At 44.2% G+C, this 24455-nt stretch overlaps 1 protein-coding gene across 3 annotated transcripts in view; it reads right to left on the reverse strand.

Annotated features, from left to right (window-relative positions):
- Window positions 1-24455, reverse strand: part of NDUFAF5 (NADH:ubiquinone oxidoreductase complex assembly factor 5) — a 117734-nt gene that overhangs the window by 40249 nt on the left and 53030 nt on the right. For 2 of the 3 annotated variants that reach the window (XM_069234104.1, XM_069234106.1), the window contains 3 exons: window positions 20063-20102; window positions 7760-7957; window positions 5921-5981 (listed from right to left, as the gene is read on the reverse strand). In XM_069234104.1, the coding sequence (XP_069090205.1) occupies window positions 5921-5981; window positions 7760-7957; window positions 20063-20102 (299 nt within the window). The remainder of the gene's footprint in view (window positions 1-5920; window positions 5982-7759; window positions 7958-20062; window positions 20103-24455) is intronic. The other variant, XM_069234105.1, reaches the window with a different exon arrangement.

Here is a 24455-nt window from a genome sequence, read left to right on the forward strand (position 1 = left end):
AACCCAGGAAGCGCCGCACCTCGAGCTCGACAATCCAGCCGCGGGCGCTCTTGCTTCTTTGGGGCACCTCGGGGTCCCCTCACCTCCGGCACCACGACCGGGCCCCGCGGCCCTCTAGGTCGGGAGTCCAGAGGCGATTTTAGAGGCCCGGGCTTGGGGGCCTTCAGGCTCCCCCTTCGGTCCCAAACATTGAGACTGGGTGCTCTGGGGGAGCACCCAGTTCACATGGCCAAGCCCCAGGGGATGGGGTCCCCTGGGCCGAGATCAGCCCTCGGGAGGAGGGACACGTGCCCCCCCAAAAATAATAAGGCCGTGCCCTTGGGGTTGGGGTCCCCAGGGCCCTGATCAGCCTAGGGAGGGGGGGCGGGGGCCTGCTGGGCTCCCTCTCCAACAATAATGTTTAGGCCAGGCTCTGGGAGATGGGGTCCCTAGAGTGAGACCAGCCTGGGGAAAATTAAACATTTACGCTGGGCCCTGGGGGATTGGGTCCCCGGGCAGATAGCCTGATCGGGGGGGGGCAAGCACGGTTGGGTATAGGGGTTGACCTCAAGGACTGGCTGCAGGCCAGGCCCTGTGGACAACTCCTGCTGTACACGGCCAACAGCTGTGCGCGTCAGTGGCTGGATTAATGTATAGTAATCAAAATTATTACTACAGGGAGTGCAGAATTATTAGGCAAGTTGTATTTTTGAGGATTAATTTTATTATTGAACAACAACCATGTTCTCAATGAACCCAAAAAACTCATTAATATCAAAGCTGAATATTTTTGGAAGTAGTTTGTAGTTTGTTTTTAGTTTTAGCTATGTTAGGGGGATATCTGTGTGTGCAGGTGACTATTACTGTGCATAATTATTAGGCAACTTAACAACAAAAAATATATACCCATTTCAATGATTGATTATTACCAGTGAAACCAATATAACATCTCAACATTCACAAATAAACATTTCTGACATTCAAAAACAAAACAAAAACAAATCAGTGACCAATATAGCCACCTTTCTTTGCAAGGACACTCAAAAGCCTGCCATCCATGGATTCTGTCAGTGTTTTGATCTGTTCAACATTGCGTGCAGCAGCAACCACAGCCTCCCAGACACTGTTCAGAGAGGTGTACTGTTTTCCCTCCTTGTAAATCTCACATTTGATGATGGACCACAGGTTCTCAATGGGGTTCAGATCAGGTGAACAAGGAGGCCATGTCATTAGATTTCCTTCTTTTATACCCTTTCTTGCCAGCCACGCTGTGGAGTACTTGGACGCGTGTGATGGAGCATTGTCCTGCATGAAAATCATGTTTTTCTTGAAGGATGCAGACTTCTTCCTGTACCACTGCTTGAAGAAGGTGTCTTCCAGGAACTGGGAGTTGAGCTTGACTCCATCCTCAACCCGAAAAGGCCCCACAAGCTCATCATTGATGATACCAGCCCAAACCAGTACTCCACCTCCACCTTGCTGGCGTCTGAGTCGGACTGGAGCTCTCTGCCCTTTACCAATCCAGCCACGGGCCCATCCATCTGGCCCATCAAGACTCACTCTCATTTCATCAGTCCATAAAACCTTAGAAAAATCAGTCTTGAGATATTTCTTGGCCCAGTCTTGACGTTTCAGCTTGTGTGTCTTGTTCAGTGGTGGTCGTCTTTCAGCCTTTCTTACCTTGGCCATGTCTCTGAGTATTGCACACCTTGTGCTTTTGGGCACTCCAGTGATGTTGCAGCTCTGAAATATGGCCAAACTGGTGGCAAGTGGCATCGTGGCAGCTGCACGCTTGACTTTTCTCAGTTCATGGGCAGTTATTTTGCGCCTTGGTTTTTCCACACGCTTCTTGCGACCCTGTTGACTATTTTGAATGAAACGCTTGATTGTTCGATGATCACGCTTCAGAAGCTTTGCAATTTTAAGAGTGCTGCATCCCTCTGCAAGATATCTCACTATTTTTGACTTTTCTGAGCCTGTCAAGTCCTTCTTTTGACCCATTTTGCCAAAGGAAAGGAAGTTGCCTAATAATTATGCACACCTGATATAGGGTGTTGATGTCATTAGACCACACCCCTTCTCATTACAGAGATGCACATCACCTAATATGCTTAATTGGTAGTAGGCTTTCGAGCCTATACAGCTTGGAGTAAGACAACATGCATAAAGAGGATGATGTGGTCAAAATACTCATTTGCCTAATAATTCTGCACTCCCTGTATATATATATTTTTTTTTAAAGTTAAAGGGACCTTATAGTTGGGAAATAGACATTTTTTAAAAGCCTAGAAATTCACCTAAAAAACAAAGGTTACAGGGACCCCATAGTTATGCTCCCAATTGAATCGTACAAAACCACAGAAATTCACCAGTTTGTTATCTTAAGTAACTTTAACTTGCGTCCTCACCATGCGCTGCTGTTTACCCCACAAATTACTGTACTTATGACATCTTTGATATCATTGATGTTATCAATGTAATATTTGCAGTAAAAATGTTAACGAAAAAAAACTGTGCATGGCCGTGGTGCGGGTTATAGTTAAATTAGGGCACAAGCTATAGTTACTTGAGATAACGAACTATAAGTGGTAACTTTGCATGGTTTTGTACAGGTCGATTTGGCAGTTTAAAATTGCACACAGGCTGCAATGTCAGGCCTGTATCATGTTTTAAAGGACTACTTAAGTGGATGACACAAAAGGTGCTGCAGACCCACTAGCAGCAGTTAATTTACAGGGTACATCTAGTATCAATTTACAAGGGACTTATAAATAAATTAGATGTGCCATTGGGTGTAAGCCAAATTTAGTTTTGTTTATAAGAGTGAGCACAAGCAGTTTAGCACTGATAAGCAGTAGTCAAGTGCAATTCAGAAAACAAGAGGGGTGAAGAAAAAGTTTTGGGGGTGACCCTTCAGAAAGGGCCAAGTCCATCAATCAGTATAGCTTCATTTTCATATTTGACTTCACCCATCTTTCTGGTCTGCAGCAAAATAATGTCCCAAATCTACATGTGTGTGCCATTAAATGGAAAGGATAATTTGTTGCATGGATAGATGGACTGCGCAAAAGATTATAGGCAAAGGATCAGTTTAAGTTTATATTATTGGACTTCGAGGGCTCTGAATGTGCAATCTGAATAATTACCCAGTAGTGTCTCTGTTTAGAGTTTTTTTTTTTGTGAGGCTGGTAATGGGATCATGTAATTATATACTCTTATAGGGTTACGTGGGAATCTTGTGTTGTCCTGGAGAGGCCTAAAACTAAATTAAGGCCGAAACGCGTTGCCATGAGATCTGGAGGAGTCTATGACACTTTGAACAATTGAAGTAATAATTGTACACACAAAAGCAATAGAGGGCAAGCTTAGTCCTTTTGTGGGTGACGTTAGAAGGACTACCTCCTGTTATGGGCTGTTTATGACAAGAGAACGACAGGAATTTTATTTAAAAAAAAAAAAACAGAAGATTTAAAACTAAATGGAGTACCAGTAACAAACGTTGACAAATGGTTTTCTTTTGGTTATGAGGAAAAAAATGTGTGTTAATTGAGAGATCTGTTGTTAATTGTATAGATGTTTTGTACAGTTTCAAATGTTTTCTAGGTATTAGTAGTATGGGTAAAGACCACTCAGCTTGTTCTTAAATTGTTAAATACATTTGAGAATCAATTCTCTTGACCGTGATTAATTTTGGGTTTTCACTTATGAAAGTTATTTAGGTCAATTTCCCACAACTTAGTTATTTTTCTTTAGGTTAATGTTGCACACCCAGGCTAAGTGGGGTCACTTGGGTAAACACCTTTTCTGTTTAAAACAAGTAGTTGCAGAAAGAGTCAGGAACATTTCAGCTGTCATTTATACAAAGAATGATCCAACATGAACTGCTGTTATTATAGTTCTATAACTCCTAGATGTAGTATTTCCATAGGGAAATTGTTAAAGCTGACAGCCTTAGGGTGGGGTCTTTCCCCAAACATTTTGCCTGGTTTGCCTCATTTTTGTTGATCCATGTTTGTTGGCCTTAGGACTCTGGGCACTTTACCACTGCGAACCAGTGCTGAAGTGCATGTGCTCACTCCCCCAAAACATGGTACATTGGTATGTCCACAAATTGGCATATTCAATTTACTTATAAATCCCTAGTTACATGCACTATATGTACGTAGTGCCTGTAAATTAAATACTATTAGTGGGCCTGCAGCGCTGATTGTGCCCCCCACTTAAGTAGCCCTTTAAACATGTCTCAGGCCTGCCACTTTTATTACACATAAAACACCCCAAAGGTAGGCTCCAGGTACAAGTTAGGTCTGGAAGGAAGTAAGCTGCTTTAGGGCTTGGCCACCAATCCCAATGGATTTGAGACGTGAGTAGCTCAAGGGAAACAGCATCGATAGATCCACCAAAATCAGTATGGCTTTTCCCCCCCCTTGATCTAGCGTGCCCTTAGTGTGCAAGACGACCTCTAACAGGGCTGTCTCCGTACCTCAGTAAGTTCTGAATCCGGTCAGACTCGGGTGCAGGAAATTATTACTTTCCAAATATCCAGACAGTTGGAAATTTACAAAAAATTTCTCACTTTTTTGAAAAAAACAGGAAGAAGAGAAACTGGCCTATAATTGGCTTGAACTTTGGGATCAATAGTAGGTTTTTTAAGCAAGGGCAGGATTTTTGCATGTTTCCATTGCACCAGAACCGTCCCAGATGGCAGTTTTAAAACTTCATTAGCAGTGGGGTTAATAACGTAAGCCGCTTTGCCAAGTATACTGGAAGGGCATGGATCAGATGGGGACCCTCATTTAAGGCTCAATAGCTCCCACTGATTCTTCCATATATATAGGTGGAAAGTTAAAAAGAGTTGGCATCTCAGGAGTGGTCTTACTGGAATATGCAACCTCAAGAGGAATAGCAACAGACTGAGTCAATGAGCAGGCTTGCTTGAATAGTAGTAATTTTATTAGGAAAATATGAGGTCAGCAGATCACACCATTTCGCTGAGGATTGATTTGTGTCGGATGGCAGCGTCAGGATTCATGACATTTTTTACAATTTTGAAAATATCTTTGGATTTCTTGCCTGACTCGGAAATCCTTATCTCAATCTTATTGTTTTTTTAGCTGAGCATACCTGTGGGTGATAGCTTTTTAGTGCAAACTTGCAGGTATTTTTGGCATCCAAATGAAAGCTTTTTCACCGATTCCTCTCAAAACATTTACATTGTTTCTCACCAGTCCTGAGGTCCTCATTAAACCATTGTGCCAACTGTTTGGTTCTGAAGTATCTGAGTGAGGAGGACGGAGCCAAGTCATTAATAGTAATTAATAGTTCTGATTTCCACTGTCTTTTGAAAAGCAAAATAGACGCAGGCTAGAGGAGTATGGCTTGGACAGTACAAGAATGACGGTGGGCGAAGACAGATTCCTTATGTTCCTGGAGTCTAGATCACAGGCCAGGAAAATCTTCTGTGGAAGTACATATCTGTAAGGTGGAACGATGTTGAATGTAAGGGCTAGTACAAAAAGGAGGAGACCCAGCAATTATGATTATTACTAGTGGGAGATACAGGCAGTAGAAAATTGATATCGCTGTTCAGTTGTAAAATAAAGGGAAGGCAATACAAAATATAAATACAAAATAAGCATATAATCAAGTTCCACAGTGTAAGACAATAGCTTCAGTTCCACATACACATGTACTTGTTCCACATACACACAGAGTTATGAACATTTCCAAAAATGAGAACAAGCTTTTATTTCCTCTTTATCTGCTCCAAGAACACTAAGCATGGTGCCTTGTGATAAAACCATTCAAACATTTAAAATTAACATGAGGGTAGGCAACCATGTCAGCACCCCAAATTGGTTTTAAGAAACACTAACACTTATATGTTGTCTTTTTCAGTACAATGTTCTTTTGTGTATGAGAAGCTTACAACAAAAAATACCTTGTAAATCGCTCATAACCTCTAACATTCCTGGATAACGCACTTCAATTTCATCAGTATCCTGAGGTTAAAAAACACAAGTAATATGTATCAACACTACGAAAAAAGAAAAAGCATATTTGCTTGTGTTCTCTAAACATAATGCAGACATTTTTACAATTTCCTTAGATTTCTCTGACCAAGTCTAATAACGGCATCAAGAAAAATTTATTTCGGAACAAACTAATCCTGACTGCACCACAGTGAAGTCATGTCAAATGTGTTACGCTGAAATGACCCAAACTAGGTAAAGTATGTCTGTGACTGATAAACAACTTTGAGAGGTTGTAGAGACTCTAAAAAATAATACATTCATGAGATAATGAGACTGACTGGTGGTTCTTAATTTCACACATTTATAATGTTTATTTGGGACTGTAAAGTTTGATGTATATGTGGGAGGAGAGGACTAGATGTATATCAGAAATATTTATCTTATCTTAACTAGTGCCCACTCTTCACCTCAGTGATTAGGTCTATTACAGTAATTGGTTCACCATACTTTAGCTGGTTAACATTCACTTGAGTTTCTGGACATTAATGGAACAGAAATACAGAATACCTCATGCTCTGGCATTTTGAGGTAATTGAGTTTTGACCACTTCTCATCAATGCAATAAAGGTGCACATAGCTTTTGTGTGTAAGTAAGGCATGGAATACTTTATGTACTACCAGTACAATCTCCTTTGTGCTGTTAGTCCAGTTGACGGTTCCAGGTCAGCTGCCCATGGTGCAACACCCACATGGCTGTAACGTGTTCAAAGTAACTTAAGGTCTGCTAGTTGCAAAATTATTCTAGTATGTCCTGGCTCAAGAATGCAATTCATTCACAGCTTCAAATCTACATATAATGTATACAACTGGCGTCAATAAGTAATTTAGAAACTACATAATAATAAGTTCTATTTAGAGGTGCACCCTTATTTATTCAGCATTGGTGACCCTTTGAGCTCCATCTATGATGCTGTCCTGTACAAGGGCGACCTACCTGGGGGCAATACAATATGACCGAATGTTGTAGAAAAGAAATTTAAACTTACAGAATACCACACCATGGTCAAAGACCAGAGCATAAATTTACTAAATGAAGTCAGAGTGAACACAGGCTGGTTAAACTGACTGGCTGCATAAATCCAGGCAATAGCATTTATCAACAGGGTGACAAAGAGATACTTTGTCATAAACAGCTGTGCTGACAAAGATATTGAGTGCACCTACTTCCCCACATTCAGTGAGCAAAACAAAATTTTTACCACCAAAAATCAATGGAGAATAAGAGTGTCTAATCTTCAATGAGCTGCCACAAACATATACAGCTGTGTAACGATCCATACCCAAAATCACCAAAAAGAGATGAACAAATAAATTTCCTGAGAAACTAAAATGAAAATAAATGACGGCCTGAAATACCCTGAACTAAAGGGTTTATAGTTTGAGATGAGATTAATATTTGTGTTTCTCAAGAAAACACATTTTCTTGTTTTAATATACGATGTAAATGTCAGCATTAGAATTATGAAAAAAATAAATCAGCAATTTAAAATATACAGAAGGGTATTTCTTTGCATTAGTTTCTTGGTTAAACAAGCTCCAGCTACATTAACAGGGTTTTAATCTGCCCAAGCTCTGCAAACAGATTGATGATGACACAGATAGCCCAATACAGGCATATAATGCAAGAATTGTTCAATATGTTTGAAAAAATATTGACTTTATTTCAAGCAATGTTTGATATAATCTAGAAAAAATGCATGTAATACTGTGAAAAACTTCTGTTTCTCATCTATGTTTTTACTTACAACTGTCAGCATATTAAATCCAGCCCTTGCTAGAAGATTTCCAAGGTCATTAACAGCAGTGAAAGGGGAAACATGTGGTGAAAATCCTCCTTCCCTTTCCAGTTCTGCTAATTGCAGAGAACAGCGGAGCTCATAGAGAGTTTCTCCTCCAAACATGGCCCCTATGAACACACCATCTTGTTTTAAGACATGATAGATCTGAAAGAGAACACAATTGTTTGATGATTCATACCCAGGATACCAAATAGGACATAAAAAGAATATATGAGCAATTGTTCTTCAACAATTTCACTCCACTTGCACACAACCTACAGCGGTGGAATTAATTCATAAGGGTAGCATAGGCTGAAAAAAACAAATGGTATTTTATAGAAAATATAAATATTTATCTCCAACGAAATTGTTCCTTGCAGCAGGAAACTATATCTCATGATTCCATTTGAAGTAAGAGTCGCGGCCACATTTGTCTCTCATATATGAAGCGATTTTAATGTGATAATGGCATCAAAAAACACCAGACGTGTTTCGGAGATCCAATCTGCTTGGACACGGGTCAGGACACCAATCAACAAACATTTCTTTAAATCCACCTTTGTGTTCACAGTGTTATCATACAAAACGGACTAACCTCAAACATCAAGAGGGTCTAAGTCTGAAACCTTCAGCCATATTAACATCAGCAAATCGGGGTAATGTTCACTTATCAGTAGCTACGCTGTATGCTGCTACTTGGGCTGGTGGGAGGAACAAGTGGTTGGGAACATCCATCAGTTTAATGAACAAGTGGACCATTTGGAAGGGTGAAAAAGAATCAGCGTATGACTCTGTTAATGTTTTAAATAATAATTCTTTCAACTTACAGATCACATGTCAAATATGATTTGAATTTGTGGATGTACAGGTCTATGTGGAAAACAATAAGCTGGAAAGCCTTTACAAAAAGAAAACAGCAGTTAACAGGTTAATACATGCCAAGAGTAGCCACCCCTACAGCCTTATACAAAGCATCCCGTATGGGGAGTTGCTAAGAGCAAGACAGAACTGTAGCTCTGAAGTTGCCTTTTTGAAGGAAATGGAAGTAATGAAGAGGAGATTTATAGATCGAAGATACTCAAAATCCACTGTAGACACCCAGAGTGTTAGTGATGACAAAGATTCGATTAGATTTATCACCACTTACCCATGTCAAGTCAAAGCTGTGAAGAAGATTTTTTATAAATTATGGCACCTATTGAGAACAGGTGAAACATTGTCCACTGAATTGGAAGATTACCCTAAATTTACTTTTAGAAGAAGTCCATCCTTAAAGGAATCGTGTAATATGGCTCCCTGCTGCAAGGAACTATTTGTTGAATATTTGGGGGTTACGACCCATGGAGGCCTGCCGTACAAGTGAGCCTCAGATAAGCGACTGATGATATGTGGAGATATATGGAAAATGTCACTTACCCAGTGTACATCTGTTCGTGGCATGTTCCGCTGCAGATTCACATGCTGTGCACTGTTCCTGCCATCTAGTGTTGGGCTCGGAGTGTTACAAGTTGTTTTTCTTCTAAGAAGTCTTTTCGAGTCACAGGACCGAGTGACTCCTCCCTTTCGGCTCCATTGCGCACGAGCATCGACTCCATCTTAGATTGTTTTCCCGCATAGGGTGAGGTAGGAGTGGTAGAATGAGAATAGTAAAGATGTCCAAACAATGGAATAGATATGTATGCTCATAGTTTGCTCTAAAGGAATGTTTATTTACATATATACAATTTCTAATTGCACCTTAAACGGCTACAGGCTCCCGGGGAGGTGGGAGGCCGCATGTGAATCTGCAGCGGAACATGCCACGAACAGATGTACACAGGGTATGTGACATTTTCTGTTCGATGGCATGTGTATCTGCAGATACACATGCTGTGCATAGACTACAAAGCAGTAATCCTCCCAAAAGCGGTGGTCAGCCTGTAGGAGTTGAAGTTGTTTGAAATAATGTTTTTAGTACAGCCTGTCCTACTGTGGCTTGTTGTGTTGCTAACACATCTACACAGTAGTGTTTGGTAAACGTATGAGGTGTGGACCAAGTGGCTGCCTTACAAATCTCTGTCATTGGTATGTTACCTAGAAAGGCCATTGTTGCCCCTTTCTTTCTAGTGGAGTGTGCCTTTGGTGTTATGAGTAGTTCTCTTTTAGCTTTTAGGTAACAAGTCTGTATACATTTAACTATCCATCTGGCTATACCTTGTTTGGATATAGGGTTACCAGCATGGGGTTTCTGGAACACGACAAACTATTGTTTAGTTTTACGAAATGGTTTTGTTCTGTCAATATAGTACATTAGAGCTCTTTTTATGTCTAATGTATGCAGAGCTCTTTCTGATACTGAGTCTGGCTGTGGGAAGAAGACTGGAAGTTCCACTGTTTGGTTTAAATGAAACTGTGAAATGACCTTTGGTAGAAATTTTGGATTTGTGCGGAGAACTACTTTATGTTTTTGTACTTGTATAAAGGGTTCCTCAATAGTGAAAGCCTGTTTTTCGCTAACTCTTCGTAGTGAAGTCATAGCCACTAGAAATGCCACTTTCCAAGTTAAGAATTGGATTGGACAAGAATGCATGGGTTCAAAAGGTGGGCCCATGAGTCATGCAAGTACAATATTAAGATTCCACGAGGGTACTGGTGGTGTTCTTGGCGGTATGATCCGCTTTAGTCCTTCCATGAAGGCTTTAATGACTGGTATTCTAAATAGTGATTTTGGGTGTTCAATTTGCAAGTAAGCTGAAATTACAGTGAGGTGTATTTTGATGGATGAAAAAGCAAGATTTGCTTTTTGTAAGTGTAGTAAATAGCCTACAATGTCTTGTATGGACGCATCTAACGGTGTGATGTGTTTTGCTTGGCAGTAGAAAACATATCTTTTCCATTTATTAGCATAGCAATGCCTGGTAGTAGGTTTTCTTGCCTGTTTAATGACTTCCATACACTTGTTTGGAAGATTTAGATAGCCAAACTCTAAGACTTCAGGAGCCAAATTGCTAGGTTGAGCGTCGCTGGATTGGGATGCCTGATCTGTTGTTTGTGTTGTGTTAACAGATCTGGTCTGTTTGGTAGTTTGATGTGAGGTACTACTGAAAGGTCCAACAGTGTGGTGTACCACGGTTGGCGTGCCCATGTTGGTGTTATGAGTATTAGTTTGAGTTTGTTTTGACTCAGTTTGTTGACCAGAAAAGGAATGAGTGGGAGAGGGAGAAAAGCATAAGCAAATATCCCTGACCAATTGATCCATAGATCATTGCCCTTGGACTGAGGGTGTGGGTACCTGGACGCGAAGTTTTGGCATTTTGCGTTTTGTGGCGAACAGATCTATGTCTGGTGTCCCCCACTGGCTAAAGTAATTTTCTAGTATCTGGGGATGTATTTCCCACTCGTGAGTTTGCTGGTGAGCTCGACTGAGATTGTCCGCTAATTGATTGTAAATGCCTGGAATATATTGCGGTATTAGGCAAATGTTGTTGTGAATTGCCCAATGCCAAATTTTCTGTGCTAGGAGGCATAGTTGTGATGAGTGTGTTCCCCCTGGTTTGTTTAGGTAGTACATTGTTGACGTATTGTCCGTTTTGACAAGTGAGCCAGAAGAGGTTGAAATGTTTTTAGTGCTAGGAAGACTGCCATCAGCTCTAAGTGATTTATGTGTAGTTGTTTCTGTTGACTGTCCCATTGTCCTTGTATATTGTGATTGTTGAGGTGTGCTCCCCACCCGATCATTGATGCATCTGTTGTGAGAATGGCGGCAGGCACAGGGTCTTGAAAAGGGCGCCCTTTGTTTAAATTTACGGGGTTCCACCATTGAAGCGAAGTGTGTTTGGCAGTCTATCAACACTAGATCTTGTAGTTGACCCTGTGCCTGCGTCCATTGTTTTGCAAGGCACTGCTGTAAGGGCTGCATGTGTAGCTGCGCGTTTGGGACAATTGTGATGCATGGTGCCATTATGCCTAGGAGTTTCATGACAAATCTGACTGTGTAGTGCTGATTTGGTTGTATTTTTGGTACCATGGCATGGAATGATTGTACCTTTGTGGTCTTGGACTGGCAATCGCTTTTTGAGTGTTGCTCCCAAGTATTGTTGAACTTGGGCCGGTTGTGTGATTTTTGGTAATTTATAGAAAACCCTAGTGTGTGTGTAGGGCATCTATGAAGTAACAGGTGTGATTTTGACAAAGCTATTGAGCGTCGAGGTATGGGAATACGAGCATGTGTTGTCTCCTTATATGGGCTGCTACTACTGCGAGGTATTTTGTAAATACTCGGGGGCTGTTGTTATCCCGAAGGGTAACACCTTGAATTGGTAATGTTTTCCTTGTATGACAAATCTGAGGTATTTTCTGTGAGATGGATGGATGGTGTTGGACCTGGCTTTTTGACAGGGTCATCCCCAAACTTTTTGCCTCCTTCCTCCTATTTTTTCTGACCTGTTGTTGTTGGCTTTTGAACTCTGGGCACTTTACCACTGCTAACCAGTGCTAAAGTGCATATGCTCTCTGTGTAAATTGTACTGTTGATTGGTTTATCCATGATTGGCTATTTGATTTACCTGTAAGACCCCAGTAGAGTGCACTATATGTGCCTAGGGCCTATAGATTAAATGCTACTAGTGGGCCTGCAGCACTGGTTGTGCCACCCACTTCAGTAGCCCCTTAACCTTGTTTCAGGCCTGCCATTGCAAGGCCTGTGTGTGCAGTTTCACGGCCACTTCGACTTAACATTTAAAAGTACTTGCCAAGCCTAAAACTCCCCTTTTTCTACATATAAGTCACCCCTAATGTGTACCCTAGGTAACCGCTAGAGCAGGGTGCTGTGTGGGTAAAAGGCAGGACATGTACCTGTGTAGTTTACATGTCCTGGTAGTGTAAAACTCCTAAATTCATTTTTACACTACTGTGAGGCCTGCTCCCTTCATGGGCTAACATTGGGGCTGCCTTCATACATTGTTGAAGTGGCAGCTGCTGATCTGAAAGGAGCAGAAAGGTCATATTTAGTATGGCCAGAATGGTGATACAAAATCCTGCTGACTGGTGAAGTCGGATTTAATATTACTATTCTAGAAATGCCACTTTTAGAAAGTGAGCATTTCTTTGCACTTAAATCTTTCTGTGCCTTACAATCCATGTCTAACACAGGGTACTCAGCATACATCTGCATTTTGAATGGGTCTTCCTGGGCTGGGAGGGTGGAGGGTCTGCCCTCACACAAAGGACTGCCACACCCCCTACTGGGACCCTGGCAGACAGGATTGAACTGAAAGGGGACCTGGTGCATTTCTTATCCACTCTTTTGAAGTCACCCCCACTTCAAAGGCACAATTTAGTATAAAACAGGGCCTCTGCCCTACCACCTCAGACACTTGCTGGAGAAGAAACCTGAACCAGAACCTGCATCCTGCCAAGAAGAACTGCCTGGCTGCCTAAAGGACTCCCCTGACTGCTTTCTACAAAGGACTGCTGCCTTGCTGTTGCCCTGCTGCCTTGCTGAACTCTTGTCTGGCTGTAAAAGTGCCCTCCTAGGGATTTGACAGAGCTTGCCTCCTGTTCCCTGAAGTCTTAGGACCAAAAAGACTTCTCTTTTTCATTTGGACTCTTCATGGGTCGAAAATTTCAACGCACAGCTTGCTCCGCGGCGAGAAAAATCGCTGCACACCGACGCAACACCTTCGGGGCAACCGGAACTTCGACGCACGGCTTCGCAACGACAACGCCGCCCGACTTCCAGAGGGGAAATCGACGCGACGTCTGCCGTGAGAACGAGAATTCCACGCATAGCCTTCCGGAACGACGCGCATCCGGAAAACAAGCAAAAGAATCCACGCACAGACCCCAGGACATCTGGTAATCGCGCGACCCAGAGACTGAAAACGACGCACGACTTCCCCGTGTGAAAAATAACGACGCAAGTCCATGTGTGTAGGGGAGAAATCGACGCACGCACCATTTATCCACGTATCTCTTCTTCTGTGGCCCTTTGCGGAGATTTTCCACTTTAAACCAGGTACTTTGTGCTTGAAAGAGACTTTGTTTGCTTTGTAAAGACTTAAGACACTTTATATCACTTTTCAGTGATATCTCTACAATTTCACATTGCATCTTTATTCGTTTTGACCTACAATTATCCTGATAAATATTATATATTTTTCTAAACACTGTGTGGTGTATTTTTGTGGTGCTATATTGTGTTATTGAATGATTTATTGCACAAATACTTTGCACATTCCCTTCTAAGTTAAGCCTGACTGCTCGTGCCAAGCTACCAGAGGGTGGGCACAGGATAATTTTGGATTGTGTGTGACTTACCCTGACTAGAGTGAGGGTTCTTGCTTGGACAGAGGGTAACCTGACTGCCAACCAAAAAACCCATTTCTAACAGATGGGTATATGAAAATACGCATCTTTTAAATCCAGTGTTGACATGTATTCACCCCTGTTTTAGTAATGGGACTACATCTTGTAGTGTCACCATGTGAAAGTGTTTTGATTTGATGAATAGGTTGAGAGTCCTGAGATCTAAAATTGGTCTTAGTGTTTTGTCCTTTTTGGGAATAAGGAAATATAGGGAATAAACCACTGTTCCTTGTTGTTGGTGAGGTACTAGTTCTATGGCTTGTTTTGTTAATAGTGCCTGCACCTCTGTCAATCAGTCAATCAATCATAACATTTATAAAGCGCACTATGTACCCGTCAGGGTTTCGAGGCGCTGGGGGGGGGGGGGGCTCGGGGGTTGTAAGGAGAGGTGCTGCTAGCGTTCATAGAGCCAAGTCTTGAGGAGTCTCCTGAAGGTGAGGAGGTCCTGGGTCTGACGTAGCGAGGTGGGGAGAGAGTTCCAGGTCTTGGCGGCGAGTAAGGAGAAGGATCTGCGGTGGATTCGGGGGACGATGGCGAGGGCGAGGTGGGCAGCGCGGAGTTGACGTGTGGGGACGTAGAAGCTGAGTCTGTTGTTGAGGTAGGTGGGCCCGGTGTCGTGTAGAGCCCTGTGAGCGTGGGTGAGGAGTTTGAAGGTGATCCTTTTTTCCACGGGGAGCCAGTGGAGGTCCTTCATGTGCGGGGAGATGTGGCATCGGCGGGGTATGTCAAGGATCAGGCGGGCGGATGCGTTCTGGATGCGCTGGAGTCGTTTGATGTCTTTTGTTGGGATGCCTGTGTAGAGTGCGTTGCCGTAGTCAAGTCTGCTAATGACGAGGGCTTGGGTTACTGTCTTTCTGGTTCCTGTTGGAATCCACTTGAAGATTCTACGGAGCATTCGGAGGGTGATGAAACAGGAAGAGGAGACGGCGTTGACCTGTTTGGACATGGTGAGAGCGGAGTCGAGGATGAATCCGAGGTTTCTTGCGTGGTTGGCTGGGGTGGGTGGTGGTCCGAGGGCAGTGGGCCACCAGGAGTCATTCCAGGCCGAGGGGGTGCGTCCGAGGATGAGGACTTCCGTCTTGTCGGAGTGGAGCTTCAATCGGCTGTTGTTCATCCACTCGGCGATGGCTTTTAGTCCCTTGTGGAGGTTGGTTTTGGCGGTGAGAGGGTCTTTGGTCAGGGAGAGGACGAGCTGGGTGTCGTCGGCGTAGGAGATGATGCTGAGGTTGTGTTGACGGGCCACTTTTGCGAGGGGGGCCATGTAGACGTTGAACAACGTTGGGCTGAGAGAGGAGCCTTGGGGGACGCCGCAGATGAGGTTGGTGGCTTTGGAGCAGAAAGGGGAGAGCCGGACTCTCTGGGTTCTGTTGGAGAGGAAGGATGAGATCCAGTTGAGGGCTTTGTCTTGGATGCCGGCTTCGTGGAGGCGGGTCAGTAGGGTGCGGTGGCATACTGTGTCGAAAGCGGCTGATAGGTCGAGGAGGATGAGGGCTGAGGTTTCGCCGTTGTCCATTTGTTGTCTGATGTCATCAGTGGCGGCGAGGAGTGCGGTCTCGGTGCTGTGGTTTCGTCTGAATCCAGATTGGGAGGGGTCTAGGATGGAGTTGTCTTCTAGGTAGTGGGCGAGCTGGGTATTGACGATCTTCTCGATGACTTTCGCTGGGAAAGGGAGGAGAGAGATCGGTCGGAAGTTTTTGAAGTCGTTGGGGTCAGCCTTGGGTTTCTTGAGGAGGGGTTGGATTTCTGCGTGCTTCCAGCTGTTCGGAAAGGTGGCTGTGTTGAAGGAGAGGTTGATGATCTTGCGGAGTTTGGGGGCGATGGTGGTGTTGGCTTTGTTGAAAACGTGATGTGGGCATGGGTCCGTGGGAGAGCCTGAGTGGATGGAATTCATGGTTGTTAGGGTTTCGGTGTCGTCCACTTGGGTCCAGGTGGTGAGGCGGCAGTCGTGGGCGGAGTCGTCAGGGGTGGGGTCTGGCGGAGGTGCGGTGTTGAAGCTGTCGTGGATGGCTGCGATTTTCTGGTGGAAGAAGGTGGAGAGGTCGTCGCGAGTCGGATCCGTTGGTGGTGATCACGGTTGGCGTCTTTGAGGGTGGCGAGGTTGTCGGGTGTGCGCTCGAGGATCCATTTCTTCTTGAGCTTCTGGCAGGTGCGTTTGGAGGTGGTCAGTTCTTCCATGAACCAGGCTGTTTTTTTCTTTCCTTGGTTGATGGTGGGTTTCATGAGTGGAGCTAAGGTGTTGGCGCAGTCGAGGATCCATTGATGGAGGTTGGTGGCGGCGGCAGTTAAACTTTGAAACCAGTCACAGAAATACACTAAAGGCACAGTATACAATCGGGGAAAACAGCAATCAGAGGGGCACAACGGGGGCAGATGCGCAGGAGGCGAGGCGCTTGAGACCAGTAAAAGCGCACTTACTGGACGGCGCAAAGTGGCACAATCAGAAGGGGCACGTCGGGGGCAGAAGCGCAAGAGGCAAGGCGCTGAAAAACAGAAAACCACTTACAGGACGGCGGAATACACGCCACACGGGTCAAGAGAAGCCTCGAACACGCTAGCAGCAGCGTGGGCGGGGGTCAGAGGCAGGAGACAGCAGGTTGGTGCTGCGGTCGTGGGGGGCGAGCTCCGGACCTAAAAACAGGTCAGAGGTCGCTCTGTTTGTAACATTGCTAGATGTTGCGACGACAGTTTGTGCGCTCCTGGTGGAATATCTCGAGGAAAATGTGTGAATTCTATACAGTAACCATGTTGGATAATTGACAGGACCCATGTGTCCGTGGTTATGTCTGACCAATGTTTGTGGTAAAATCTCACTCTTCCTCCCACAGGTGATATGTGTTGAGGGAGGCTGACTGGCAAGTCACTGCTTGTTATTAGTGGCCTGCTTAGTGGCTGAAATATCCCCCTTGACCTTGGGAACTGTCCCCTGAAGGACCTGCAAAACCCCACTCTCTGATATTGTGACTGGTAGGTGGGTTTTGTTTGAGAGGTGGATGTTTCTGACGACTGTTGTCTGAAACCTCCCCTATATTGCGGCTTCCTGAATGTCCCTCTATATTGAGACGAGTAGAGCGCGCCCATGGCTTTGGCTGTATCAGTGTCTTTCTTCATCTTTTCGATGGCTGTGTCCACTTGTGGCCGAAACAGTTGTTGTTGGTTAAATGGCATGTTTAAGGCTGCTTGTTGTATCTCTGGTTTGAAGCCTGAGGATCTCAACCAAGCATGGCGTCTAATCATGACAGCAGTGTTCACTGTTCTTGCAGCAGTGTTGGCAGAATCTAATGCAGATCGTATCTGATTATTAGATATTGCTTGCCCCTCCTCTACCACTTGCTGAGCTCTTTTCTGATATTCCTTGGGGAGATGTTGGATGATATTGCTCATCTCGTCCCAATGAGCTCAATCATGACGAGCAAGAAGGGCCTGAGAGTTTGTGATGTGCCACTGATTGGCAGCCTGTGACGCTACCCTTTTTCTTGCTGCGTCTAACTTCCGAATCTCCTAATCTGGAGGTGGTGCATCTCCAGATGACTGCGAGTTTGCTCTCTTTCTTGCAGCTACAACCACTACAGAGTCCAGGGGCAACTGTTGTGTGATGAACACTGGGTCCGACGGTGGTGGCTTGTACTTCTTTTCTATCTGCGGTGTGATGGGTCTCCCATTCAGAGGCTCCTGAAAAACTTGTTGGGCATGTTTAAGCATGCCTAGGAGCATAGGCAGGCTTTGGTAGGAAGCATGCATTGTGGACAAAGTATTAAAGAGAAAATCGTCCTCCAATGGCTCTGAATGCATGCTTACGTTATGGAATGCAGCAGCCCTGGCTAAGACTTGGGTGTATGAGGTGCTATCCTCAGGTGGCGAGTTTTTCAAAGGGTAGCACTCAGGGCTATTGTCCGACACAGGGGGATCGTAGAGGTACAAGGGGTCTGCATCGTCTTGCGACTGCACAGTGTGTGTGGGTAACTGTGCAGTGGGTGTGGCAAGAGGTGACACTGTTCTTTGTGGTGAATGAGGAGGAGAAAGTTCTGGTGAAAAGTGGCGAGTGGGTGATTTTTCCCTGGGCACTTTTGCCTTTGGCTGTTCAGTCTCTGATCGCCCCTGGAAAGCCAGTTTTCTTTTTAATTTGAGAGGAGGGGCAGTTTGGATCTTCCCAGTATCCTTATGGATCTGTATCCTTGCCTGTGTTTCGTCAAACTCTTCAATTTGAAGTTCCTCCTCAAATCTGTGTCTCTCCTTTAGTTGTTTAGAGAGTCCATTTTCCTCGGTGTATGATGCTTTTTTCGGCTCCGAAGCCGGTTTTTTCGGCACTGAAATGCCCATGCTGATAGAAGGCTTCGGCACCGAAAGGCTTTTTCGAGGCTTCGACGGACGACAAGATGCAGAGTTTTTTTGGTGACGGATTCTCGGCTCGAGTCCGAAGACTTCGGCACGATTTTGGCCTTTTTCGGTGCCAAAGGTGTAACTTGGTCACCGCTTGATTTTTTTATGGGTCAAGCCATGGCCTTCTGGCAGTGGCGTCCCCAAGGCCTTATGCTTCTTAGGCTGACTGTGGGCTAGGCATGCTCGCGTGTTGGCCTGCTGTAGGCGGTCGGTCTGTGTCGGAGTCGTCCGAGTCCGATCTTTGGATGGAGATAGCCATCTCCTCCTCTTCGACGTCGAGGTGTTCTGAACTTTGACGCCATCTGCATCCGCCTCGCCCTCCGATCCCTCAAGGTCTTCTTCGATGGAAAGGACTGGCACTGTGGGCAGAAACAGAAAGGGGTCCGGTTGATTAGGCTTCGACGTCTTCTGCGGTCGGGCCGACCAGGCCCCGGGAGCCCCAAAGTGGCACCGAAGCTGTGTTTCGCCAGTGTCGATGTGTGGATGCAAGATGTTTCCCGATCGAAAACAACACCAACGCTTTTTGGTGAAATCTAGTCTTTTTCCGTTTCGAATAACAGAGCGAAGAGGAACACGTCCGAACCCGATGGCGGAAAGAAAACAATCTAAGATGGAGTCGATGCCCATGCGCAATGGAGCCGAAAGGGAGGAGTCACTCGGTCCCGTGACTCAAAAAGACTTCTTTGAAGAAAAACAACGTGTAACACTCCGAGCCCAACACTAGATGGCAGGAACAGTGCACAGCATGTGTATCTGCAGCTGCACATGCCATCAAACATATATATATATATATATACACACACACATCTACACAAATATACATACACTAAAAATTGGTTAATTATCAATTTCAATTGAATTTAATTATTGAAGAGGTATGATACTGTTCTGTCATTACCATCAGACCAAAGTAACACTTTCTGTGTTGACTACCATTTAGTTGTTCATTATCAGAAAAATAAATCATGATGTGCAAATGTCAAGATGGTTATGGGCAATAGCAGAAGCCAGCAGCTTCGTAATAGGCAGTAAAGCTTTATGCATGCAATCTAATGTAAACCACAGAAGTTCATGTCACACTAAGGAGGTGTCCTCATAGATTACAGACATCCGAGGTGCTCTACAACACCAGATGAAGTAATGACTTTTCACTCAGTATTAGTCTTGTGTAATTTAGCCGCTAAACAGAGGCTGTACCAAAGATATGACAAAAACATTCCACAATTCTTATGCACCAGAGAACATTGCATATGTATAGTGTGCTGTAGTACCAAAAGAATGAGTGGAGAAGCATGTATAACCATAAAGAGTCACAGAACTATTAATGCTGTATTAGTCACACTTTTTAGAAGCTACATTTACTATTGAATTTTGCATAATTTATCCTCAAGACTGCACATATTAGCACCATCAAGTAGCTGCAAAGGTATGTCACTCTGATTTGAGTTACAGCGAAATGTTGTATGGTAACACACAATAACATTAAGTTAAACCTGTCATGGTAAGAGAAAAATGTATTACAATTTATGTCAGTGTACCTGTTCTTACCTCCCTAAATGCTCCAGGAAGGTCATTCACCCAATGCAAGCTACAAAGAAAGCAACAGGGTATCATCATCAACATAACAAGCAGTTTTAAATCTTTAAGTCAAGTAACCATTTCAAAACACATAACCTTCTTATGACCAAAACAGTAATTTCAATGAACTAAAAAATATTAACTGATCAAATAATGTGTACAACACCTTCTACTTATGCCTTCATCAACCCATCTATCTAATTATTTATCGTTCGCATGGCCATTTTCTGAGGTTTTGGCAAAGACTGCATCAACACCAGACAGAGAAGTTATTTAAGACACAGTTTCACTGGTCCATCTTTTGACTACAAGTACACTTTCTAAACTGAAAGAAAACGCTACCTTTGCTGGTTCATATGTATTCATTGAATTCCAAATAGAAGAAAAGAGAAGAAAAGAGAAGAAAAGAAATCCCAGATTAAGCAGGTTTTTCTTGGATATTCCATTGAAGTCACACAGTGGGCTGAGTATGACTATTGATGGCCTAAACCCATACAACCCCTGAAAATAGGCTCTCAGCCAGCTTGTGCTGGCTTTTATAGGACACCATGATTCACTGTTATGGTGTCAGACCAAGCACAAGGCTGTGTTTAAGAAGTTAGCTGAGATACATTTCAGACATCACACATCCGTTTGTGAACACTACTGTATCACTTGCAACTTGATGTCCTCATGTCTGGTATTGAATGGTTGAAACCGTTGTATGCTATATTTCCTAATCTAGATCTCTCCTTAACAGTTCTTGTTCTAAGGAAGAAGTTGCGGATGTTCGAGCTAGCAGCATAACAAAATACAACTAGTGAACAGGCGTCTGATTAATATTCCTATACACTTCAAATAGCAATATAAAATATATGATGGCAGTGGACGGCAAAAGGCAGAGTTCATGCTTAAAATGGAGGAACTAGCCAACAGCCTGAAATGGGAAAAAGACAAAAGGAGGATTATATTTCCCTTCACCTACTAATCACAGAGATAAGGTTAACAGATGCTGACTCTTCACATACTGAACGCCCTGTTCACTAACACTGAAATAATACTTGTAAATAGGCTGAATGCTGGAGGGGTACCCCTTGTCCATCATACCATACATCCTAAAGGGAATATAAGGTGCAAATTATGACTTTAGAATATCTGCTAGCTTAATGCCTCACCCACCCTCAGACACACTAATCTACAACCAGGCCAGACAGTCTTCACACATTTGAGTGACCTTACTCACCTCAACTGACCTATCCTTTCAATCTCATAGTGATTGATCATTCTGGGCAATCATCACTTCTGGGCAGGTGGCCAAACCAACTGATAAGACCAATAAATTACCCTCGACACATTAGCTTGGCCTTACTCAAGTGGCTGAAAATTTAACACACTCTAGGTGCTATTTCATGAATTAGTTACTTGTCAGACGGGTTATCTACAAAACACAGTAGCAGGCCCACAAAATGCTTCACTGCTGCACCTCTTAAAGTCGTGTTAAGATTTTCTAGCCCTACTAACCCTCCAAAAGGTTGAGATTTAACCCCCAAAGCATTATGACCTACAACCTAGTCACAATAAAGCAATTTAGTGACAGAAGGCTACATACCAAACTGTGTTTGTTTTTGGAATATCAAGTTAGCACATGTAAGGCTAAATAAAGGTTTCAGAAGTTCTGTAGATGCCTGAAAACCCCCACTTCTGTTTAGCCACAGGCCACTTATACCGTGGTCCTAGCATCAGTGTTATTCTTAACCCTGTAATGCATGCACCAGCAGGCTGGGCAGCTAGCAAAGGCTGGTCAGGTCTCAAAAGGAAGGTCCTAGCACTCAGCACTTAGTAAATTCAGTAATAAAAAATAAAACAAATCTGACAATGTTGCTCTTCATAGCAACAAGATGGTACATAGCAATGATGTGAATGAAAAAAAGATAGTGAGTTAATGGGAAACACTGGTGCATTAATGGTTTAAAGGCTCATACAATACATGAGGTGGATGTGACTCAATTTATAGGAATCTACACATTAAAAGTAGGGCCACAACCGAGTCGAGTGGAGTGAAATCGCAAAAAGGAAAATAGGAGGATCAAAAGTGAGGAGCACTTTAACTTGTTTTCGGTTCTCCAAGAGCCAAAATGCAGTTTCTAATTCTCCTTTGAAGTTCGCCAAAGACAAGAAAGTTCTTAGTTGAACAAGGACATTCCAGTAATGTGAACAAACCAATTAGGAAGTGAAGAGTTTCGAAATATCAGACTTTATTGGGTAGGGTTAGAATATGCTGGTTAGTATGTCGCAGCAAATGGAATGGGGTATAGCCTGTAACCAACAGGAAGAGATAGGGAAGGTACTGCAGCGGATGGCTTTTAAAAACCAATATGAGACGCTTGTTTTGTGATGTACGATTGGCAGAAAGAAGCGTACCTCATGGTGATGCAGAGTGGTAGATATAAGGCGAGACAGGCTGAGTACGGTAAGAGAAGTAAAACTGATTGTTCGTTGAGGGGGATGCATGTTGAGGTATTTACATTACAAAACATTCCTAACCTTTTCCCCTCAGTGGACCAGTAGGGTATTATTTTACAGTCATTTCATCAAAACATTTGCAGGACTAATAACAGATTAATTAACGCTGTGTCAGTCTTAAACTGCCAAATGCTTGGAAAATGTCTTGTGAAAGACAAGAAACAAACAGTGGTGTGGCAGCAGCTACAATTTCAATAAGGGAGCGATTAGATAGTTTACTTAACAGTGATTTATTTCTGATGTGCCTGTCTTAAACTACCAATAATAAATGGGAAATTGCATCTGAAATGCAAATGACAAAAGGTGTGTAAGCAACTAGTATTTCGTCCACGAAGACAATAGTTTAGCCTGAAAGGGACCCAAAAACAATACGTAAACTAAAACCCCAAATTAACCCCTTCTGTGCCCAGGACGTAATGGTTACGTTCTGAGGCGCAGTGCTGCTGTGCCCAGGACGTAACCATTACGTCCTGTGCACAAAGCCCAGAGGGAGCGCTAGTGCTCCCTCTGTGGGGTTTCCCCCCCACCCCCCCCCAAGTCAGGGATGGAAGGGGAAGCCCTTCCCCTCCCACCCCCGACCCCCCCAATCCCCCCAGTGACGTCAGCGCGCGAGCTGATTAGTCACAGGGTCCCCCCCATCGCGCTGCGATTGAAAGAGAAATGCTTTGCATTTCTCTTTCAATCCCATGGGGGAGGCCCCGAGAGGCTTCAAAGGGAAGGAAATGTATTTCCTTCCCTTTGAAGTCTCTCACCGGGTTTCAAAAGCCGGATTGCTTGCAATCCGGCTTTTGAAACCCCACTAGACACCAGGGATTTTTTTTTTTCAATGAAACTGTCAAAAGGGAGCGACCCCTTGGGCAAGGGTCGCTCCCAGGGGGGGCATTTTTTAGGAAGGCCTTTTCTGCCCCCTCTGGGGGCAGATTGGCCTATTATTAGGCCGATCTGCCCCCAGGGGGGGGCAGAAACCTCTAGGCACCATGGAGCTTTTTTTTTTTTTTTTGTGATGTTTTCTTTTTTTTTTAGGTGGGGAGCGATCCCTTAGGCAAGGGTCGCTCCCCTGCGGGGCAATATATATTTAGGCCATTTCTGCCCTCCTTGGGGGCAGATTGGCCTATTTTGATGAGGCCAATCTGCCCCCAAGGGGGGCAGAAACCATTAGACACCAGGGAGTTTTTTTTTTTGCGCGAATTTCACCCAACGGGAGCGACCCCTTGGGCAAGGGTCGCTCCCAGGGGGGGCATTTTTTTGGGAAGGCCTTTTCTGCCCCCCCTGGGGGCAGAAACCTCTAGGCAGCAGGGATCATTTCTTTTTGTTATGTTTTCTTTTTTTTTTTAGGTGGGGAGCGACCCCTTAGGCAAGGGTCGCTCCCCTAGGGGGCAAATTATATTTAGGCCATTTTCCCAAGGGGGGCAGAAACCATTAGACACCAGGGAGGTTTTTTTTTTGCGCGAATTTCACGCAAGGGGAGCGACCCCTTAGGCAAGGGTCGCTCCCCTGGGGGGGGGGGGGAGGGGATTATTTTAGGCTTTTCTGCCTATTTTGATTCGGCTGATCTGCCCCCAAGGGGGCAGAAACCACTAGGCACCAGGGATTTTTTTGTTTTTTTGTTTTACAGATGGGGAGTGACCCCTTGGACAAGGGTCGCTCCCCTGGAGGGGCAAAATGTATTTAGGCCATTTCTGCCCGCTTTGGGGGCAGATCGGCCGATTTTAGGTCAATCTGGGGCAGAAACCACTAGGCACCAGGGATCTTTTTTTTGCGCCGTCACGCAAGGGGAGCGACCTTGTAGGCAAGGGTCGCTCCCCGGGGAGGGGGGTTGGGGGGGGGGGGGAGGGGGGGCAAAATTATTTGAGCCCATCTC

Source organism: Pleurodeles waltl, chromosome 5 (genome assembly GCF_031143425.1).
Source record: "Pleurodeles waltl isolate 20211129_DDA chromosome 5, aPleWal1.hap1.20221129, whole genome shotgun sequence".
Lineage (NCBI taxonomy): Eukaryota > Metazoa > Chordata > Amphibia > Caudata > Salamandridae > Pleurodeles > Pleurodeles waltl.